The 19752-nt window shown below is 44.2% G+C and overlaps 1 protein-coding gene across 2 annotated transcripts in view; it reads right to left on the bottom strand.

Moving 5' to 3' along the window:
• Positions 1–747: 747 nt before the first annotated feature.
• Positions 748–19752, bottom strand: part of RTTN (rotatin) — a 328322-nt gene continuing 309317 nt past the window's right edge. For both annotated transcript variants that reach the window (XM_073590015.1, XM_073590014.1), the window contains 3 exons: positions 14207–14310; positions 12098–12167; positions 748–1798 (listed from right to left, as the gene is read on the bottom strand). In XM_073590015.1, coding sequence (XP_073446116.1) covers positions 1719–1798; positions 12098–12167; positions 14207–14310 — 254 coding nt within the window. In that variant the 3' untranslated portion in view covers positions 748–1718. The remainder of the gene's footprint in view (positions 1799–12097; positions 12168–14206; positions 14311–19752) is intronic.

The raw sequence follows: 19752 nt of genomic DNA, 5'->3' as shown, positions 1-19752 counted from the left end.
TTGTTGAAAAGAAATCAAAGAAAGCTAAATAAGTAGAACTTCAAGGACTACTTATGGCACCGATCTTATACGCTGGCTCTGGAGGTCTTAAAGGGAACCTATCACTAGATTCAAGCTGCCCAAACTGTGTGCAGCATGAATCAAAACTTGGCACGAGAGCAGTCAGGCATGTTTTTCTCTGAAATATTCTAGTACCTTAGAGAAAATCATACGTAGTTGTCATTGTATAGCCAGGCTATGATTTATGCTACCACGCAGTTTGTGCAGCATGAATCAAGTGACAGCTTCCCTTTAACTGCGCATGCCTCAAAAGTTTAGTCAAGTGGCTATACGGTAAGTATAGAACACATCACAATCTAACCCTAAAGGTAATCACTTGGCACTTGTAATGTGAGCACTGTGCTCTTCTATTTTAGACCTCTTTAGTGAACAGAATCTAAATTTGCTTTTTTCCAAGATGTATATCTGTATTGCCCATGTACAACTCACTGTTTCTCACATCATTCTTCAGCTTCTTATGAACTGAAAATGCTTAATTTGTATGCCTGAAGCTGTGCTCACTGAAGTTTTAATGAAGACTAATTTAAAATAAATTTTCTCACTGTGAAAACTAATTGCGCAAATTAAGTCAAAGACAATGAAAAACTGAACTTATAAAATGTACTAAAGACAGATAAATATAAAGATATAGTCTCCGACAGTAATAATAGAGAAAGAAAAAACTATTTGATAAACGGATACCAAACATCATAGAAAGGATGATTTTATTACACCAATAAATACGTATTTACAAATAAGATTAACAAAAAATATTAACATGAATACACACAAAAATCACAACCACATAAAAAGGCGACAATCAGGAGGAAAAATTTCCTCTCTGCTAAAAACTGTGGAAGAAAATACCAACAGCCTCTAATTCCATTTTTAATCCAACCTTCCATGTCCAGAATTTATCACCTGTCGCCACCTTAGATCAATTCCTTAAAATTATAGGTAGAGATTTCTGGACGAAGGTTGTAATTCTTTTAGCAATCAGGAACTTTAGCTTTATTGCTCGTGGAGAGAGAAAATTGCCTTTTTGTACATTCAGTGAACTGTTTGGTTTACATTGAACATACTGGAACCTAATAGACTGCCACAGGAGTCAGAACATAACATTCCTTGAAGTTTCCTACTGAGAAATGCATCTTACAATGAAGACTCAAAGATGAAAAACCTAATCCGAAGTGAAAAAAATTAATAAAAATTTAGCCGTTATTTTATATAAAATTCTACATATATTAAATGGCATGCTACTTAGCGATATGCAGATCCATTTGTTGGACTCTGGTCCAAAGGAGAAGTCAGTAGTCTGTATTCTGGATAAGAGGAGGGAAAATTTCTGAACTTCTGCCCGGTGAGGATCTTATTACCATACCAGGATATCATCATTGTGGTGTGATGCACAGATGACATTGCACCAGTCTGGCTAATAAAAAGCCATGTCACAGATACTGGAAAGTAGAAGATTCACGAGCCTCCAGTCCAGTGGCCTGAGACTGCTGACCCGGATGATGAACCAGAATCTTGTTAATAGATCCACTCATCTCTAATTGCTACTGTATTATAAAGGCCGTAGGTGCTCAGAAGAACAGTCCCTCCCATGGTCCAAGATAGAAATCATGCTGCAGGTCCAGCACAGGCTTTGTCAGAGAACCTTCATAGGTGCAACAACTTCAACTAGCAAGAACGACTTCCAAATTCTCCAGACATTTCAGATGATAGCCTTCAAGCCTTTCTTCAAATGAAGACCCATCTATGAAAAGAAGAACATAACGGAGAAATAGTTCCCCACAGGTTATGCACCAAACCCAATATAACTGTTTCCAACACCACAAATCATCTTAATGATTGTGCTGTTCATCATATGATCCTTCTAGAAATGCATCATCATGTGTAGAGGGAGTAGATACTAGATGGCAGAAAGCCTGGGGTCTATTACAAATATGAAACACAGCAGCATAGCTACAGCGGACCATAGACACAACAAAGCTGTATGCTTCGCTCATTATTCATTGGGTGCCCTAGTGATATTGTCGTGTGAGGGCTTTTTATTTATTGCGGGAGGAGTTGTAGTTTTGAATGACACCATTCATTTTACTATAATAATGTGGTGAAAAACACCAGAAAATGGCAATTCATTCATTGTTTTTTGGGGTTTGTTGTAATATTTACTGTGAAAAGAAAAATGACCTGGCACCATGATTTTCTAGCACAGTAAGATGCCAGCGATACCAAACCTATGTTTTTGTTTTTTTAACCAGCTCTTGACTGATCAAGCACATTTTCAGGTTTTATTGTGCATGCACTATTAATGGCTCTAATTTTGTTTGTTTTTTTGTAATACATGTGGATTAATTTTTATATGCTTTTTTTGCACTGATATTAGGTGGACAACTGTAAAGAAAAATAAATGTGTACATTCTTCACAATTTTTTGGTTATTTTTTTTATAGAACCACAAAAGACTGTGACAGCATTTTTAATAACATTTCCCTCTCCATAGAAATTTTTTATATTAGACGTATTTTTTTTATGGGACGAGGGCTAGAAAGAGGGATTTAGACTGGTCTGACATATATACACACACACACACATACATATATACACACATATATATATATTATTTTTGCAATCTTTACTTTTAATTTATTTTGTATGCTGTGCCCTCCATAAAGTCTTAAAAAGACTCTTTGGGGACATTTTAGCATAATATTCTTTTTATTGCTGATTTTTCCCTGGTAACTGGGAGTGAAATATTAGGCCAGGGTCACACTTGCGAGAGCGATGTGAGAAACTTGCGGGAGTCTCTCGCATCAATACCAGACACTGCCACCAGCACTCGGGACCGTGCAGCCACACACTCCTGTCTCGAGTGACGGCGGCAGTGCTGGGTATTGATGAGCGAGATTCTCACATTGCACTCACAAGTGTGACCCTGGCCTTAGTCTCAGTTACATGGGAATTTCAGCATCATGCCTGCATAGCAGAGCTGACCGGGTCTCGTAAGACACAGCAGCTACTGTTCTCTCCTTACACATAGCAATCATATGAGCGCAGGGTTCCGAGGAGGAAACAACATCAGTGCTTCCCAATCCGTACACACAACACTGGTTCAGCACGGTGTATAGAGATGGAAAAGGTAAATTTCAAAGTAAATCATATTTGTCTTCTTGGTGCGGAGTTTAGCTGTGTCCAACAGCAGCTTCCCACCCCCCATGGAAGTGCCAGCTGCTTACACTGCATTAACATTAGAGCATCAGTGGGGGGTAAAGTGTGGACAACCCAGACATATAAAGACTATGGGTGGTCCAGAAATACTAAAGTGGCAAAAAAATTCATAAACTTGTAGAAAAGTGAATTGTGTAGTCATTTTTTGAGACCCATAATCTTTTTAATTGTTTGATGATGGAACCGTTTGAGGGCTTGAATTATGTGTGGAAAGAAGGTGTTTTATGGATACAATTTTGAGGTACATAAAACATTTTCATCAGTCTTTATTGCAATATTTTTTTGTTTTTTAAGAAGTGCCATGACCGAAAAACATGGATTTTTGTGATAAACTCACCGTAAAATCCTTTTCTCCGAGACGCTCATTGGGGGACACAGGTACTGTGGGTGTATGCTACTGCCGCCTGGAGGCTGACACTAAGTGAATGACGAAAAAAGTTAGCTCCTCCTCCGCAGTATACACCCTCGCTTCGGTTGCAGGCGAAACCAGTTCGGTGGAAAAGCAGGAGATCACAACAGACGTATCACCCTTAATGCAGGTGACAACATGTCTAGAAAAGAACCCACTTAGTATTATAAATACATATTAATAAACAAAGTAAATAAAGAGCCAACTGGCTATCATGGTGGGTGCTGTGTCCCCCAATGAGCGTCTCAGAGAAAAGGATTTTACGGTGAGTTTATCACAAAAATCCATGTTTCTCCTTTGTCTCATTGGGGGACACAGGTACTGTGGGACGTCCTAAAGCAGTCCCTGGGTGGGAAGTTGACTCACCGATCCAAGCTACATGCACCACCTGTCTTAGAGGTGCTCCACCGCTGCTGGGAGAATCCCTCTACCCAGACTCGCATCTGCTGAAGCCCGAGTATGGATATTGTAGTGCTTTGCGAATGTGTGCAGGCTGGACCAGGTTGCAGCCTTACAAACCTGTTCCGCCGATGCCTGGTGCCAAAGAACCCTAAGAGGCGCCCACTGCCCGAGTAGAGTGCGCTCGGATCCCTGCTGGAACTGGTGTGCCTCTGATGCGGTAAGACTACTGAATTCAAGCGAATCCACCTTGCTATGGTCGATTTTGAGGCAGTGAGTCCCTTCCTGCGCCCTTCGGGAAGCACGAACAGCATGTCCGTCTGACGAAAGTTTGCCATCCACGACACGTACCTCCTGAGAGCTCTTACCAGGTCCAACGTATGACGCTGGACAAAAAGAGGGCAAGACAATATCCTCATTAATGTGAAACGACCTTTGGCAGAAAGGGAGGGGCTGGTCTGAGAACCACCTTATCCTTGTGGAAGACCAGAATCAGAGCTCGGCAAGATAGAGCTTCCAGCTCTGAGACCCGCCTGATTGACGTTATTGCCACAAGAAATACTACCTTCCAGGAAAGGTAGGCTAAAGAGACCTCCTGTAACGGTTCAAATGGAGCTTCCTGTAAAACACTTAGGACCAGGTTAAGGTCCCAAGCGTCCAGGGGCGCCTTATAAGGAGGTACCAAGTGGGAGACTCCCTGAATGAAATTCTTTACCTGCAGATTTGTGGCAATCCTGCGCTGAAGCAGAACGGATAAGGCCGATATCTGTCTTCTGAGGGAACTTGGGGCCAAGCCTGAGTCTAGGCCAGACTGGAGAAAAGCCAAGATTTTGGGAATAGAAAATCTCAGTGGAGAACAACCATGGTTCCGACACCATGTGAAGAAGACCTTACAGGTGTGGTGATAAATACATGCTGAGACCGGCTTCCAGGTGCTAACCATTGTAGCAATCACATTGCGGCAGAACCCAGCCTGGGTTAGAATCCAAGATTCAACGGCCAAGCCATCAAACACAGGGCCACTGAGTTCGGGTGGTAGATCGGGCCCTGGGACAGTAGGTCTGGGCGCTCTGGCAGGCGCCAAGGAACTTCGGCGAGTAGCTGTACCAGGTCTGCATACCATGTTCGATGAGGCCAATCTGGGGCCAGCAGAATCACTGGAACCCCTTCTGCCTTGACCTTCTTTATGACTCTCGGGAGTAGTGGCAGCGGGGGAAACAGGTATGGGAGGCGAAATTGGTTCCATGGCAGAACCAACGCATCCACGGCAATTGCCTGCGGGTCCCGGAATCGAGCGACAAACGCTGGCACCTTGGCGTTCACTCTGGAGGCCAACAGGTCCACATCCGGCATCCCCCATTGTTGGCAAATCTGCCGGAAAATCTCAGGGTGTAGTGACCATTCCCCGGATGAGAGACCCTGCCGACTGAGGAAGTCAGCCACCCAGTTCTCTACGCCCGGGATGTGGACTTCCAGTATCGCAGAGTGGTTTCTCTCGGCACAATGAAGCACAAGCCCTACATCGCGCATGGCTGCCCTGCTACGGGTGCCCCCCTGATGATTTATGTAAGCCACAGCCGTGGCGTTGTCTGACTGAATCCGAATGGGCCGGCCTGCTAGAAGGTGATGAAACTGTCGCAGAGCTAGCCGGATTGCCCATATTTCCAACAAGTTGAACGCGAGGCGTGCCTCCTGCGGCAACCACCGTCCCTGGGTCGTGTGGTGGCGAAAAACCGCTCCCCAGCCGCGGAGGCTGGCGTCAGTTGTGACCACCAGCCACTGATCTGGGGGAAAGGGCTTGCCCTGGAGAAGGGAGGCACTGGCTGTCCACCACCCAAGTGTCTGTCTGACCCGCGTGGACAACCGGCGATCGAGAGAGAATGGGTTTTTGACCCAGGCTGATAAGAGGGCGGGCTGCAGGGGGGAGAAGATGGAGCTGGGCAAACGGAATTGCCTCCATTGCTGCCACCATCTTTCCTTGGATCCTCATGCCAAAACGGATGGTATGAGGCTCTGGTTGGCACAGTTTCCGGACTCCCTGCTGGAGAGCTACTGCCTTGTCCTGAGGGAGAATTACCAACCCTCGGGAAGTGTCGAAGATCATTCTTAAGAAGGAAATCCTCTGAGCTGGAACAGGGGATGACTTTTTCAGATTGACCAACCATCCTAAGCGGGAAAGAGTAACTAGAGTGATGCTGACACTCTCCTCACAAGCCTGAAATGAAGGGCCCTTGACCAAGAGTTCATCTAAATAAGGAAAGACAAACTATGCCCCGGGAGCGCAGGGTGTCCATGACGACCGCCATGACTTTTGTGAATACCCTGGGAGCGGTGGCTAACCCGAAGGGCAGTGCTGCGAACTGAAAATGTAGACCGTTGATGGCGAAGCGCAGAAACCTTTGGTGTGGGGGAAAAATGGGGATGTGTAAGTAGGCGTCGTGGATGTCGATAGAGGCCAAGTATTCTCCCCGCCCCATGGCAGATACAGTTAGGTTCATATATATTGGACAGACAACATTTTTGTAATTTTGGTTCTAGTCATTACCACAATGAATTTTAAACAAAACAATTCAGATGCAGTTGAAGTTCAGACTTTCAGCTTTCATTTGAGGGTATCCACGTTAAAATTGGATGAAGGGTTTAGGAGTTTCAGCTCCTTAACATGTGCCACCCTGTTTTTAAAGGGACCAAAAGTAATTGGACAGATTAAATAATTGTAAATAAAATGTTCATTTCTAGTACTTGGTTGAAAACCCTTTGTTGGCAATGACTGCCTGAAGTCTTGAACTCATGGACATCACCAGATGCTGTGTTTCCTCCTTTTTGATGGTCTGCCAGGCCTTCACTGCGGTGGTTTTCAGTTGCTGTTTGTTTGTGGGCCTGTCTGAAGTTTAGTCTTTAACAAGTGAAATGCATGCTCAATTGGGTTGAGATCAGGTGACTGACTTGGCCATTCAAGATTATTCCACTTCTTTGCTTTAATAAACTCCTGGGTTGCTTTGGCTTTATGTTTTGGGTCATTGTTCATCTGTAGTATGAAACAACGACCAATCAGTTTGGCTGCATTTGGCTGGATCTGAGCACACAGTATGGATCTGAATACCTCAGAATTCATTCGGCTGCTTCTGTCCTGTGTCACATCATCAATAAACACTAGTGACCAGTGCCACTGGCAGCCATGCATGCCCAAGCCATCACACTGCCTTCGCTGTTTTACAGATGATGTGGTATGCTTTGGATCATGAGCTGTACCACGCCTTTGCCATACTTTTCTGTTTCCATCATTCTGGTAGTGGTTGATCTTGGTTTCATCTGTCTAAAGAATGTTCTTCCAGAACTGTGCTGGCTTTTTTAGATGTTTTTTTAGCAAAGTCCAGTCTAGCCTTTTGATTCTTGATGCTTATGAGTGGCTTGCACCGTGCAGTGAACCCTCTGTATTTACTTTCATGCAGTCTTTTCTTTATGGTAGAGTTGGATGTTGATACGCCTACCTCCTGGAGAGTGTTGTTCACTTGGTTGGCTGTTGTGAAGGGGTTTCTCTTCACCATGGAGATTATTCTGTGATCATCCACCACTGTTGTCTTCCGTGGGTGCCCAGGTCTTTTTGCATTGATGAGTTCACCAGTGCTTTCTTTCTTTCTCAGAATGAACCAAACTGTAGATTTTGCCACTCCTAATGTTGTAGCAATTTCTCGGATGGGTTTTTTCTGTTTTTGCAGCTTAAGGATTGCTTGTTTCACCTGCATGGAAGAGCTCCTTTGACCACATGTTTCCTTCACAGCAAAACCTTCCAAATGCAAGCACCACACCTTAATTGAGAATGACATAACGAAGGGATTGCCCACACGTGTCCATGAAATAGCCTTGGAGTCAATTGCCCAATTACTTTTGGTCCCTTTAAAAACAGGGTGGCACATGTTAAGGAGCTGAAACTCCTAAACTCTTCATCCAATTTTTATGTGGATACCCTCAATTGAAAGCTGAAAGTCTGAACTTCAACTGCATCTGAATTGTTTTGTTTAAAATTCATTGTGGTAATGTCTAGAACCAAAATTAGAAAAATGTTGTCTCTGTCCAAATATATATGGACCTAACTGTATGACTGAACGGAGAGATTCCATCCGGAAATGCCTGATCCTGATAAACTTGTTCAGGAGCTTTAGATCCAGAATGGGCCTGACAGCCCCATCTTTTTTGGGCACTGTGAACAGGTTGGAGTAGAACCCCTGATATTTTTCGTTTTCCGGTACGAGAACAATGACTCCGTTGTGTTGGAGTAATTTTATGGCCTCGAGTAAAGCCGTTGCTCGGGCAATTAGTTTGGGAGAATGGGAAAGAAAAATCCGTCTTGGGGGTATTTGATGAATTCTATCTTGTACCCAAAGGACACCAGCTCTCTTTGGCGAAACCAAAGCTGGAGGCCGCCTACCTTGCCGGAGTCGCCTTGAAATTGCGAGTCATTTGGCTGAAGATCTCTGGGACCTAGGTTCTCTTGATCTGGGCTGGTGGGTACGCAGTCTCCCCAACGTATTGGTTCTATATGAAACCTGCCGATGCCTGTCCTGGCTGGGATAACCTGAAGCGGCGGGATTGGTCGCTGAAGCCCACCCAGGGTTGCGAAAGGACTGAAACCGTGTCTGAAGATGGTGATGAAACGGCTGTTTGACCCTTTGCTGAGGGAGAAAACTGCTCTTTACACCCGTGGAATCAGAGATGAGCTGATCCCACTTCTCCCCGAACAGACGACCGCTCTGATAAGGCAAGGAAGTCAGGGATTTCTTGGAAGTTGTCTGCCCGCCATGTCCTCAACCATAAAGCCCTCCTAATGGAGATTGCATTTGCCACAGCAAGTGCCACGCAGTTGGCCGCATCCAAAGATGCATTGATTAGGTAGTCCCCGGCCAAAGTGATTTGATTTGTGATCTCTGATACCTCTGCTGGTAGGTCCATACCCTGCAAGGCTTTATTCAAATGATTCTGACCAAGCAATCATGGCCTTTGCTACCCAAGTTGCCGCAAATGAGGGGGAGAGTGCTGAACCTGATGCCTCAAACACTGCGCGAGCCAGGCTCTCTATGAGACAGTCAGTGGGATCCTTGATAGAAGACCCACTAGGTATGGATAACAGGGTTTTAGAGGCCAAGCAAGACACGGGTGGATCTACCGTTGGTGACTCTGCCCATTTCTTACGGAGATCAGGGGCGAACGGGTACCTCGCCTCGAGCGCCTTTTGCCGTGAGAAACGCTTGTTGGGCCGCTCCCTGTGTTGTTGCACTATGACCTCAAACTCGGGGTGAGAGATAAATACTCTATGCGGCTGCTTTGCTCACTTAAATGAGACCTTATGACCTGAGACCAAGGTGGAATCATCTTCAATCCCAAGGGTCTGGTTGATGGCCTTAATGAGACTGTCAACTGTTTCCCAGTACTCTGGAGTACCCGAATCAAGCGGCTCATCCGAGTCATAATCTGAGCTCCCGTTAACGACCCTTGGTGAAGGTGAGAGAGGCCGAGTTTATGGATGCCGAAGCACCAGATGGACCGGGAGACGCTGTGTAGGTTTGTTTCCCCTGCGTCTGCCTAGAGTGAGAGCGGCCCCTGGAGGCCGGAGGCTCCTGTGAGGTGGAGGACTCCTCTAACACAGGTGAGCCGCTATCCCTGCCCCTATCTGGGGCTCAAAGGGACTCGATTGCTCTCGTAAGCGATGCCATGGACTGCAACAGAGATAGAGCCCATTCCGGGGGGTTTGGTACACTGGGCTCGGCCGCAGGGGAGGGCTTCTGGGCATGTTTGGAATCGCAAGCTTCACAAATCTGTTTGGTTCGCGCACGTGGGAAGGCGGACTGACATGAGGTGCACGCAACATACAGGAACGTGTGTGCCTTAGCTTTTCTGGACATGATGACTGTTAAGTGATATACCAAAAATACTGCTTAGCCTCTGGAAACACAGAGGGTGGCCTTCCTCCAGGGGTAGCACTTACCCCAGTCCTGTGTCCCCCGTCCTGGATCCTGTTAGACGTCCGGCCTGCCGACCAGCTGTTTTTTTTTTGTTTTTTTTTTTACAATAAAGCGCACCTTGGCATGTGGGCGGGCCTTCGGACGAAGAGGTGGCTGCCGGGATGTCATATGGGGCGGAACTTCCGTCCGCGGCCTAGCTCCTGCAGAAGCCGGGGACTAAATTATTGATATCTGCCCGAGGCCCTGGGGGCGGGTCTGCCGGAAGTGGCCTCGTCACGGGGGGGGGGGGGACGGGACTTCTGCCCGTGGCCTAGCTCCGGCAAAAGCCGGGGACTAAATTCTCGGCATGCGCCCGGACCCGGAAGCGCCGGAAGCAGGGCCTGGGCCGAAAAACATGCACCGCCGGCTGCCACGCTATGTGGTGCCACCCACAGAAGCCCGGGGATGTCCGAAAACGGCGCCACCAGAAGTGCCGACCCCGGGAGTCTACAGGAGCCCTCCCAGCCCAACTCCTTCCACGCCTCACCCCTAGACGTCCATCTTGATCCTCAGGTTAGGGGTGTGGAAGGGGGGCTGCAAAAAAAACTTAAGGACGGTGCAGGCACCCTAACTCCATCTTCCCTATAGGGGATGAGGAGAGGGACTGTTCGCCACCTTCCATCACCACTGTCTGGCATTGGTAATGCAGTGGGGGCCGCACGGACTGTTCGTAGGCCTCTGTACAGCCTAGGGTTTCCCTACCTTAGGGTGGTCAGGGCTCAGTCCGGCATCATGTCCCACGTAGCGGGAGAGGATACGTGGAGGCGACACTCGCACGAGCTCGCCCATTGTTGGTTTGGGGAAATCGGACCCTTTCAATAGGGTCCGTTGCCCCTGTCTTATCTTCATGGAAAAAATGACAGTCTGGAAAAAAAGACCAGACGTGTGCCTCCAATGGACACTAAGCAAAAACTGGTTTCACCTGCAACCGAGGCTAGGGTGTATACTACAGAGGAGGAGCTAACCTTTTTGTCATTCACTTAGTGTCAGCCTCCAGGCGCAGTAGCATACACCCACAGTACCTGTGTCCCCCAATGAGGCGAAGGAGAAAAAATACATTTTTTTCCAATCTTTATGGCGTTCATAATATGGGTTACGTAATTATTTATTAATATAGATTGCACTTTTGTTGCCATGGCAAAGCTAAATATATTTTTTTACATTTTTTAACTGGAAAAAAAGGGAAATTATAGTTTTTATACCATTAAAAGTTTTTATTTTTTTTTTTTTCCATATTTTACTTTATTTTTTGTATTGTAGTATATAGTAAAGATGCTATTTTCCTATGAAGCCCAGCCACTGACTTGGCTTCAAAGAAGCATTAAGATGGTAACCACGGGGGACTTTAGCAGGCCCCCAGCTGCTGTTGAACCCAATCAGCACCCTGAAATCCTGTCGCAGGGGGTGGAGTGAGCCGATGCATATGCACACTGGTTGTCATCCCATTTAAGTGCTGCTATCAGTGATTGACAGTGGCATTTCAATGTTTAAACTGCAGTGATTGGGACCTGAGCTTGTTCCATAAGGAGGTGAAGCATGTCAGACAGGGATTAACAATGCAGTGACATTTGGTTTTCTGTGGCTAAAAAGCCAAGATAAAAACATCTGAAATATCTGTTCGAATTCACAAACAAACTAACATATATATATATATATATATATATGTTAGTTTGTTTGTGAATTCGAACAGATATTTCAGATGTTTTTATCTTGGCTTTTTAGCCACAGAAAACCAAATGTCACTGCATTGTTAATATATGTTTTAGCTTTCATGTAAGGTCCACCACCACATTAAAAAAAAAAAACAAATATATATTTATATGTGTGTGTATATATATATATATATATATATATATATATATATATATATATACACACACACACACACATATAAATATATATTTGTTTTTTTTTTTTAATATGGTGGTGGACCTTACATGAAAGTTAAAACATATCATCTGAAAACTACAACTCAAAGAACGTCAATTTATAAAATATCTACAAAAATCATCACTTACTTTTCCTCAAAGCAGATAGAGCGTCTTCAATCCTCCCTTTTAGCAATGGAGTCTTTAGAGTAACTTTTGCCTAAGATACAAATTGATTTAAATTTGTTATTGTAACAAATCTTGCATCACAAAATATCACATTATGTAAAATGAAATTCAATTAAATGTCTCATTTCAGCCATTCATTTTTTTCATCCACAGTTGAAGTATCTTTAATTATTTCAAGCACCCATTTCCAAAGTCCTCATTTAGGACATACAACTAAAATAAATTAATTATTCTCAGTTTTATGAATACAATAAAAAGCAGGATATGATAAAAACTGTAAAGAATTTGACAGAATAATAAAGGATGAAGTTGGAAATTGTGCTAGTATATTCCAAACCATAAAATAAAATGATGTATTATAAAAGTTACAAAAATAATTCAAAATATTTATTCATGTAAATTGACACAGGACGATAATTTCGATTACTGGTCTATCTAAACATAAAGCCAATCACCTGATGAACAAACTAAACTCTTTCCATTGGGCGAAATTAACTTTAAGTTTGTGGGTAAACAGGAGATGTGCTGCTGAGAGAAATTATATCTAACAGCACAAAACGCTACTACAGCAACAGGCTACAAAACATCTGCCGATTGGCTTGCAAGTATCTGTTCGCCATCACCAAACAGATTGGGTTTGCCCAGTATGAGGCTGTGTGCACACGTTGCGTATTTTTAGCGTTTTTGCAGCGAAAAAGCGGCGTAAACGCAAAAAATCCGCAACCCATTGTAGTCAATGGCATTCCGCACATGATGTGCTAATGCTGCGCATTTTTCCACGGCGGAATCGCATTGCGGAAAAATACGCAGCGTGCTCACTCTTTTTGCAGAATCGCGGGGATTCCGCACACATAGGAAGGCATTGTTCAGCTCACCTTCCGCATGTGGCTATGCCAGACATGCGCAAAGTAAGAGGAAAATGTGCGGATGGTACCCACAGTCTGGAGGAGAGAAGACTCTCATCCAGGCCCTGGGTACCATATCCCTGTTAAAAAAATAATTAAAATAAAAAATCGTGATATTCTCACCTTCCGGCGTCCTCCGCAGCCTTGCCGCCTGTCAGCCACGCTCCCGACATCTTCCGGTCCCAGTGATGCCTTGCAACAATGACCTGTGATGACGTAGCGGTCTCGCGAGATGCTACGTCACCTGGGGTCATTGTCGCAAGGCATCACTGGGAACGGGACTTGCCGGGAGCATCGCTGAGACCTGGCGAAGCGGCAGGGGCAAACGGAAAGTGAGAATATCACGATTTTATATTTTTTTAATTAGTTTTAACATATCTTTTACTACTGATGCTGCATAGGCGGCCTCAATAGTAAAAAGTTGCTCACACTTATCAAACACTAATTATGCTTGCAAAACGCTATTTTTTCACAGGAATTCTGCATGCGGATTTCCCGCAAATTTCCAGTGGCAGGGAGTTGCGGAATTGCCATGGAAATTTCCGCGGCAATTCCGCACGTGTGCACATAGCCTGAATGTCTCATTAGATTCTCAAGAGACCCAAGACTCAGACTAACAAAGATATAAGATTATCTATGAAATTACAGACTACTTGCAATACTACAGTATGGTTGGTGTCTCTGTGGTGAGCAAACATCCATCAACAGGCCCTATGGGTCAGCTGAGGTCTAGATTAAAGGGGTTGTCTGGTCTAAAATGAAAAGTCTGCAGTCACTATGTGGCTGAAGACTTGTGAATCCTCCCAGCACCCGCTAGACAGGGTGCAGCTTCACTCAATTATACTTGTATAGAGCAAGCCTGCGCTCACTAGACTGGTTCCAGCTTGGAGCATACATATCGCATACTTAAACCACCGTTTCCGGGGCAGATGACAGCGATTCCTCGCAGCGCACAGTGCGTGCACTGGGAAGATTCACAAGTATTTGTTACCACAAATGAATAATTTTAGACTGGACATTCCCTTTCATTTACATTACTGCATGTTTGTCTACTGTGTATAACCAACCCATTGAGAACAACTGTAGAACACAGATCTCTATTGATAGCAAAAATGTACTACATGAAACATGTACCTCAATCTTTCTCTGCTGATGCAGCACTTACCTTTTGATAATTGTGAAGTAACGCCCATAACGCTGAAGCTCCTATTCTCTGAACATTGGGGTTGTCATCTTCTAGACAGGCACATAGCACAGTCATAACGTTATCTAATGCAAAAAAGAAAAAAAGGCCATCAGTTATTAGTTTAATCCCTTAACGACCGCTGATACGCCTTTTAACTGCGGCAGATAAGGGTACTTATTCATCAGCGTCGCTTTTTAAGGGTTCTGAGAAATAAAGTTATAGCGCCCCCCAGCGTTGGAAAAACTCCGGGTTCTCGGCGGGTAGCTGAGACTCCGGAGAACATGAGTCGGGTTCCTTTTTACCGACCCCAGTGTTGCGATCACCGTTATTCACAGAATAACGGCGACCACAAAAAAAAAAAAAGTCTGATTTCCCATTTATTTCTTTCTCCTCTGATATGATCTAGCACATCACAGGAGAGAGAAATGGGGTCCCCTGAGCCCCCCCCGGTACCTGCGATGTCCCCATGTCCCTTCGGCTGTGTCCCCTAGCCCTCGGCGTCTTCTTTTTTACCTGCAAATTTTCTGCATCTTATGTAAGAATACGGGGAACATCTGCACAGGAAAATCAATATACCAGCAAGAGAAGTTGACGTGCTGCTGATGTGATACCCCCACTGCAGGTCAGTCACGCTAAGTAAATAAAAAGTACAGTGGGCATGAGATTTCTATAAATCTCATCCACTTTGTTGGAACTGTAAGACGCAGCAAAATCATACACAGCAAAAAAAATTTGGAGTCAAAAACGCACCAAAAACTCATTGTGGGAACACAACCCAAGAGCCATCACTTCAGACTTTAAAAACCTGCACCGCCCATCGTCAAGAGACACAGGGGATAGTCACTAAGGCGTTAATGTAAAAAAAATTAAGGCAATTAGTCCTATACAACACACAGTTGTGTGAAAGCGTTTTCCCCCCTTCCTGATTTTCAATTCTTTTTCATGTTTGCCACACTTAAAATTTCAGTTCATCAAACAAAATTTAAATATTAAAGCAAGATAACACAAGTAAACATAAAATTCAGTTTTTAAATTAAAGTCATTATTAAAGGAAAAAGAAATTCAAACCTACAGGGCCCTGTGTGAAAAAGTGAGTGCTTCTCCCCTTAAAACATAAATTAACTGTGGTTTATCAAATCTTTGGGAAGCTGAATTCAAATTCCCTACCACAGTCAGGCCTGATTACTGCCACACCTGTTCTCAATCACGAAATCACTTAAATAGGACTAGACTGATAAAGTAAAGTAGAACAGAAGATAATCAAAAGCTAGAAATCATGCAGTGATCTAAAGAAATTCTGGAACAATTCAGTCTTGAAAAGGTTATAAAGCCATTTCTAAAGCTTTGGACTACAGCGAACCACAGTGAGAGCCATAACACAAATGGCAAAAAAATGGAACAGTGGTGAACCTTCCCAGGAGAGGCCGGATGACCAAAATTACTCTAAGAGCGCAGCGACAACTCATCCAAGAGATCAAAAAAAAAAAAAAACAACAACAACTTGCAAAGAACTGCAGGCCTCACTTCCCTGTGTTAAGGACAGTGTTCATGAGTCCACCATAAGTAAGAAACTGGGCATAAATGGCCTGCATGGCAGAGTTCCAAGATGAAAACCACTGCTGAGCAATAAGAACATAAAAGCCCAGTCTCAGATTTGCCAGAAAAAAATCTTGATGATCCCCAAGACTTTTGGAAGAATACTCTGTGGACTGGAGAGACAAAAGTTGAAATTTTTGGAAGGTGTATGTCCCATTACATCTGGCGTAAAAGTAACCTAGCATGTCACAATATGAAAATTATAATCCTTAAGGGTTCTCAAATCAAACTCATATATAAATCCCTAAAACAATACTTTATTATTTAAAAACCACAGATGTGGTACACACCGGAAAAATGTGACAGTAATAGAAAAAATGAAAAATAAGTGTTCAAAATTAAACCCACACTAGGGTAACCCCTACGAGTCCCTATTAGGTAACTATGCTGTACCCTGCCTGGCTGCGGAGGTTGGCACCCTAAGGGGGGAACGTTGTGGCGCCCCCGCTCACGATGGCTATCCCTGGGGGCCCTGATAAACCCTACAGCCACTAGTGGTCCCTTCTACCCAATGTAAGGGAACCCCTCGTTCTAGACAGAGATCAGACCTGCTCTATAGAGGACCCTGTGTCCCAAAAAGAGAGGTTAAAAACAAATTAGAACACACATGGCAAAAAGTGGCATATTTGAAGTCCCACAGAAAGATACAGGCAAACTTCAAGGCAGACCAGTGGGGTATCTCAGTTCAGATCATGCCTAATTCTTATATACACAATAGGGAGAGGCATCTTTTACAGAAATCGATGTAGAAATAGCTGAAAGATGCCATCAATAGTCTCCCACTCATGAAAATTTATATGGGAAACGCAGAGCTGCAACAGCGGTACTTATCTGCGTTTTTCGCCACCTGCCATCAATTTATGAATGCCTCAAACAAATTAGAACACACATGGCATCGAGTGGCATATTGAAGTCCCACAAAAAGATACAGACAAACTTCAAGGCAGCCCAGTGGGGTATCTCAATTCAGATGATGCCTAGTTCTTATATACACAACAAGGAGAGGCATCCCTTACAAAAATCAATATAGAAATAGCTAAAAGATGCCATCAATAGTCTCCCCTTATTGAAAAAATATGGGAAACGCAGAGCTGCAACAGCGGTACTTATCTGCGTTTTTCGCCACCTGCCATCAATTTATGAATGCCTCAACGCGTTTCGCCTTCCAGGGCTCATCAGGAGGCCCGATGCTACGATATTTGGTGTCCAATATAGGTGCACATAGCTTACCGATATTCCATAAGTCTCCACTCTTATAATCTGTCGCGCAGAGCCTAAGCTCCGCCCACTGCAATCCCATTGCCTCTTGCAACACCACCCATTTTCTGCTGCCCCAATCGGTTACCAGATCTCTGATGCACCGTCATGCTAACCAATAACGTGTCCTCACACACAGGGTTCCCCATAGCTCCCCTGTCATCCTGGCTTAGATTGGTTTCTGCACCTAGCCTGCATGCAGCGTCACTGCTGACTCACCAATCCCATTTCTTTAGACGGAGAGTCTCTCAGCAATCACCGATCACTGCACCTAAGGCATATTATCATCTCTGCACTTTAACCCCATATGTGCAGCAAACGTTCCACAGACCAGGCGTGTATGCCCACATCGCTACATTTAGGAGCTCATGTCTGACGATCTCATTTAATGTGTTATATTAATCATGATAATTAGCGTTCTGCTTGATATATATGTATGTATACAAAACCGCATCATCGCCCACAGCAATGTGAGCAGGCGTCTACAGCTACCCATCTCAATATATGTAAACAACATCTGATGTATATACCTTTTAATATAACCAGGCGTCGATATGCAACTACCCCATCAAGTTCAAGATATCTAATCTCCCAAGAAAATCACTGTGAGGCAAAAATATACAGATATCTATCTTCAGATAATCTATGCAATCTACAGATGATCCACACTAAAATAATATGCAACCGCCCCGTCAAAGTAATATAAAGAGGCAGCAAGGGTTCAGATTCAAAAATGCTCCTGAATCATATGGGAATATATGTCTGCGGCAGTAAAGAGGGACTTTCTATATAAACAATATTCCACGCCAATACATGGAGATTCCACTACAACAGGGAACCAATAGAACAAAATCAAGGAGGCTGGTATCCTCTAGAAAAGGAACATATAATTCAATTGTGGCTCATAAGAAACAGGCATATGACAATTGCTCATTCAGCCCTCTCGGTTCGAGTGACTCCATCCTGAATATCCATTCACACTCCCTCCTAAGCATCACCTTATCCATATTTCCTCCTCTTGGGTTTACATGGACTACTTCTACAGCACAGAATTTTATGTCACCCAGATCACCATTATGATGCATCCACATGTGCTTTGCGAGCGGGGTTTCTCTTTTATGTCTGATGTCTCCAAGATGTTCTCCTACTCTTCTTCTAAATTCTCTCCTGGTCTTTCCTATATAATTTTTAGGGCATGAGCATGTAGCCATATAGATGACCCCTGTGGTTTTGCAGTTTGAGAAGCCACGATGAAAAAATATCCTACCAGTGCTCGCACTGCAGAAAGACTTCCCCGGTCTCATATAATTACAAAAACTGCAGTCCCCACATTTAAAAAAACCACATGGTCGCCTATCCAACCAGGTACCACCAGCCAATGGTCTCCTATATTGGCTGTGGACCAACATGTCCCTAATAGATCTACCCTTTCTAAAGGTTATGTTGGGACGCTCGCCAATTATATTCTTCAAATCTGGATCCAACCTGAGGACATCCCAATGCTTAGATAGGACCTTTCTGACCTCCTGATGGTTGACGTCAAATGTCCCAATTACTCTTATTAATTCCGTCGAGTCTTTAATCTCACGTTTCTGCAGCAATTTGGACCTATCTGCTTTTCTTGCAAAATCATATGCAGTGTCTAGAACATGTTGCGGATAACCCTTGTTCTTAAACCGACAGAACATATCCCCAGCTTGCCTCTGGAACAGGTCATTCCTGGAGCAATTCCTCCTCAACCGTAGGAATTGTCCCTTCGGAATACCTCTCTTAAGAGGGACTGGATGGTGGCTCTGCCAATGTAGTAAGCTGTTCGTACTCGTAGGTTTCCGAAATATACTAGTAGAGATGCCTCCCATCCTATCTTTCTGGATTTTAATGTCCAGGAACGGTATTTCCGTTTTCTGAATTTCTGAGGTAAATCTCAAGTTAACACTATTTCGATTCAACTCTCTCACAAATTCTTCAAATTGATCTTTATCCCCTGTCCATACCATGAAGACATCATCTATGAACCTATACCACAGAGCAATCAAGCAGTGCCACCACTTCTCCTCTCCTCCAAAAACGATAGTCTCCTCCCACCAGCCCAGAAACAGATTTGCATACGAAGGGGCACAAGGGCACCCCATCGCGGTGCCCCTGAGCTGGTGGTAGAATTTGCCATCAAAGCAGAATGCATTATGGGTCAATATAAACTGCAGAAGGGAGGTCAGAAAGCTATTGTGCCCTCTACACGCTATGGACCTCTGACTAAGAAAATGTCCCACGCCTTTAATGCCCACATCATGTGGTATGTTACTGTAGAGTGCTTCTATGTCAATGGAGGCCAACCAAGCATTCCCTTCCAGATGAACGCCCTCCAATTTTAGCAGTAAGTCTGAAGTATCCCTCAAATATGACGGCAAACAAACCACAAAGGGACGTAATATCTGGTCAATATACAGGCCACTATTCTGTGTCAGCGAATCCACACCTGATACAATCGGCCTCCCCTTCAGGGGATTCAGGCCCTTATGTATCTTTGGTAAAGCATAAAATGTGGCCACCAAAGGGAACTTAGGAAGAATAAAGTCAAATTCAGTCTTAGAGACCACACCCTCTGCTAAGGCCCCATTAAGGATCAGCCGCAGTTCCTCACTATAAGAGGCCATGGGGTTCTCTTTTAGCAC

The sequence above is a fragment of the Dendrobates tinctorius genome, unplaced genomic scaffold (genome assembly GCF_039654945.1).
Source record: "Dendrobates tinctorius isolate UK_male_01 unplaced genomic scaffold, ASM3965494v1 ptg000115l, whole genome shotgun sequence".
Lineage (NCBI taxonomy): Eukaryota > Metazoa > Chordata > Amphibia > Anura > Dendrobatidae > Dendrobates > Dendrobates tinctorius.
This window is presented reverse-complemented; position numbering and strand designations above follow the sequence as displayed.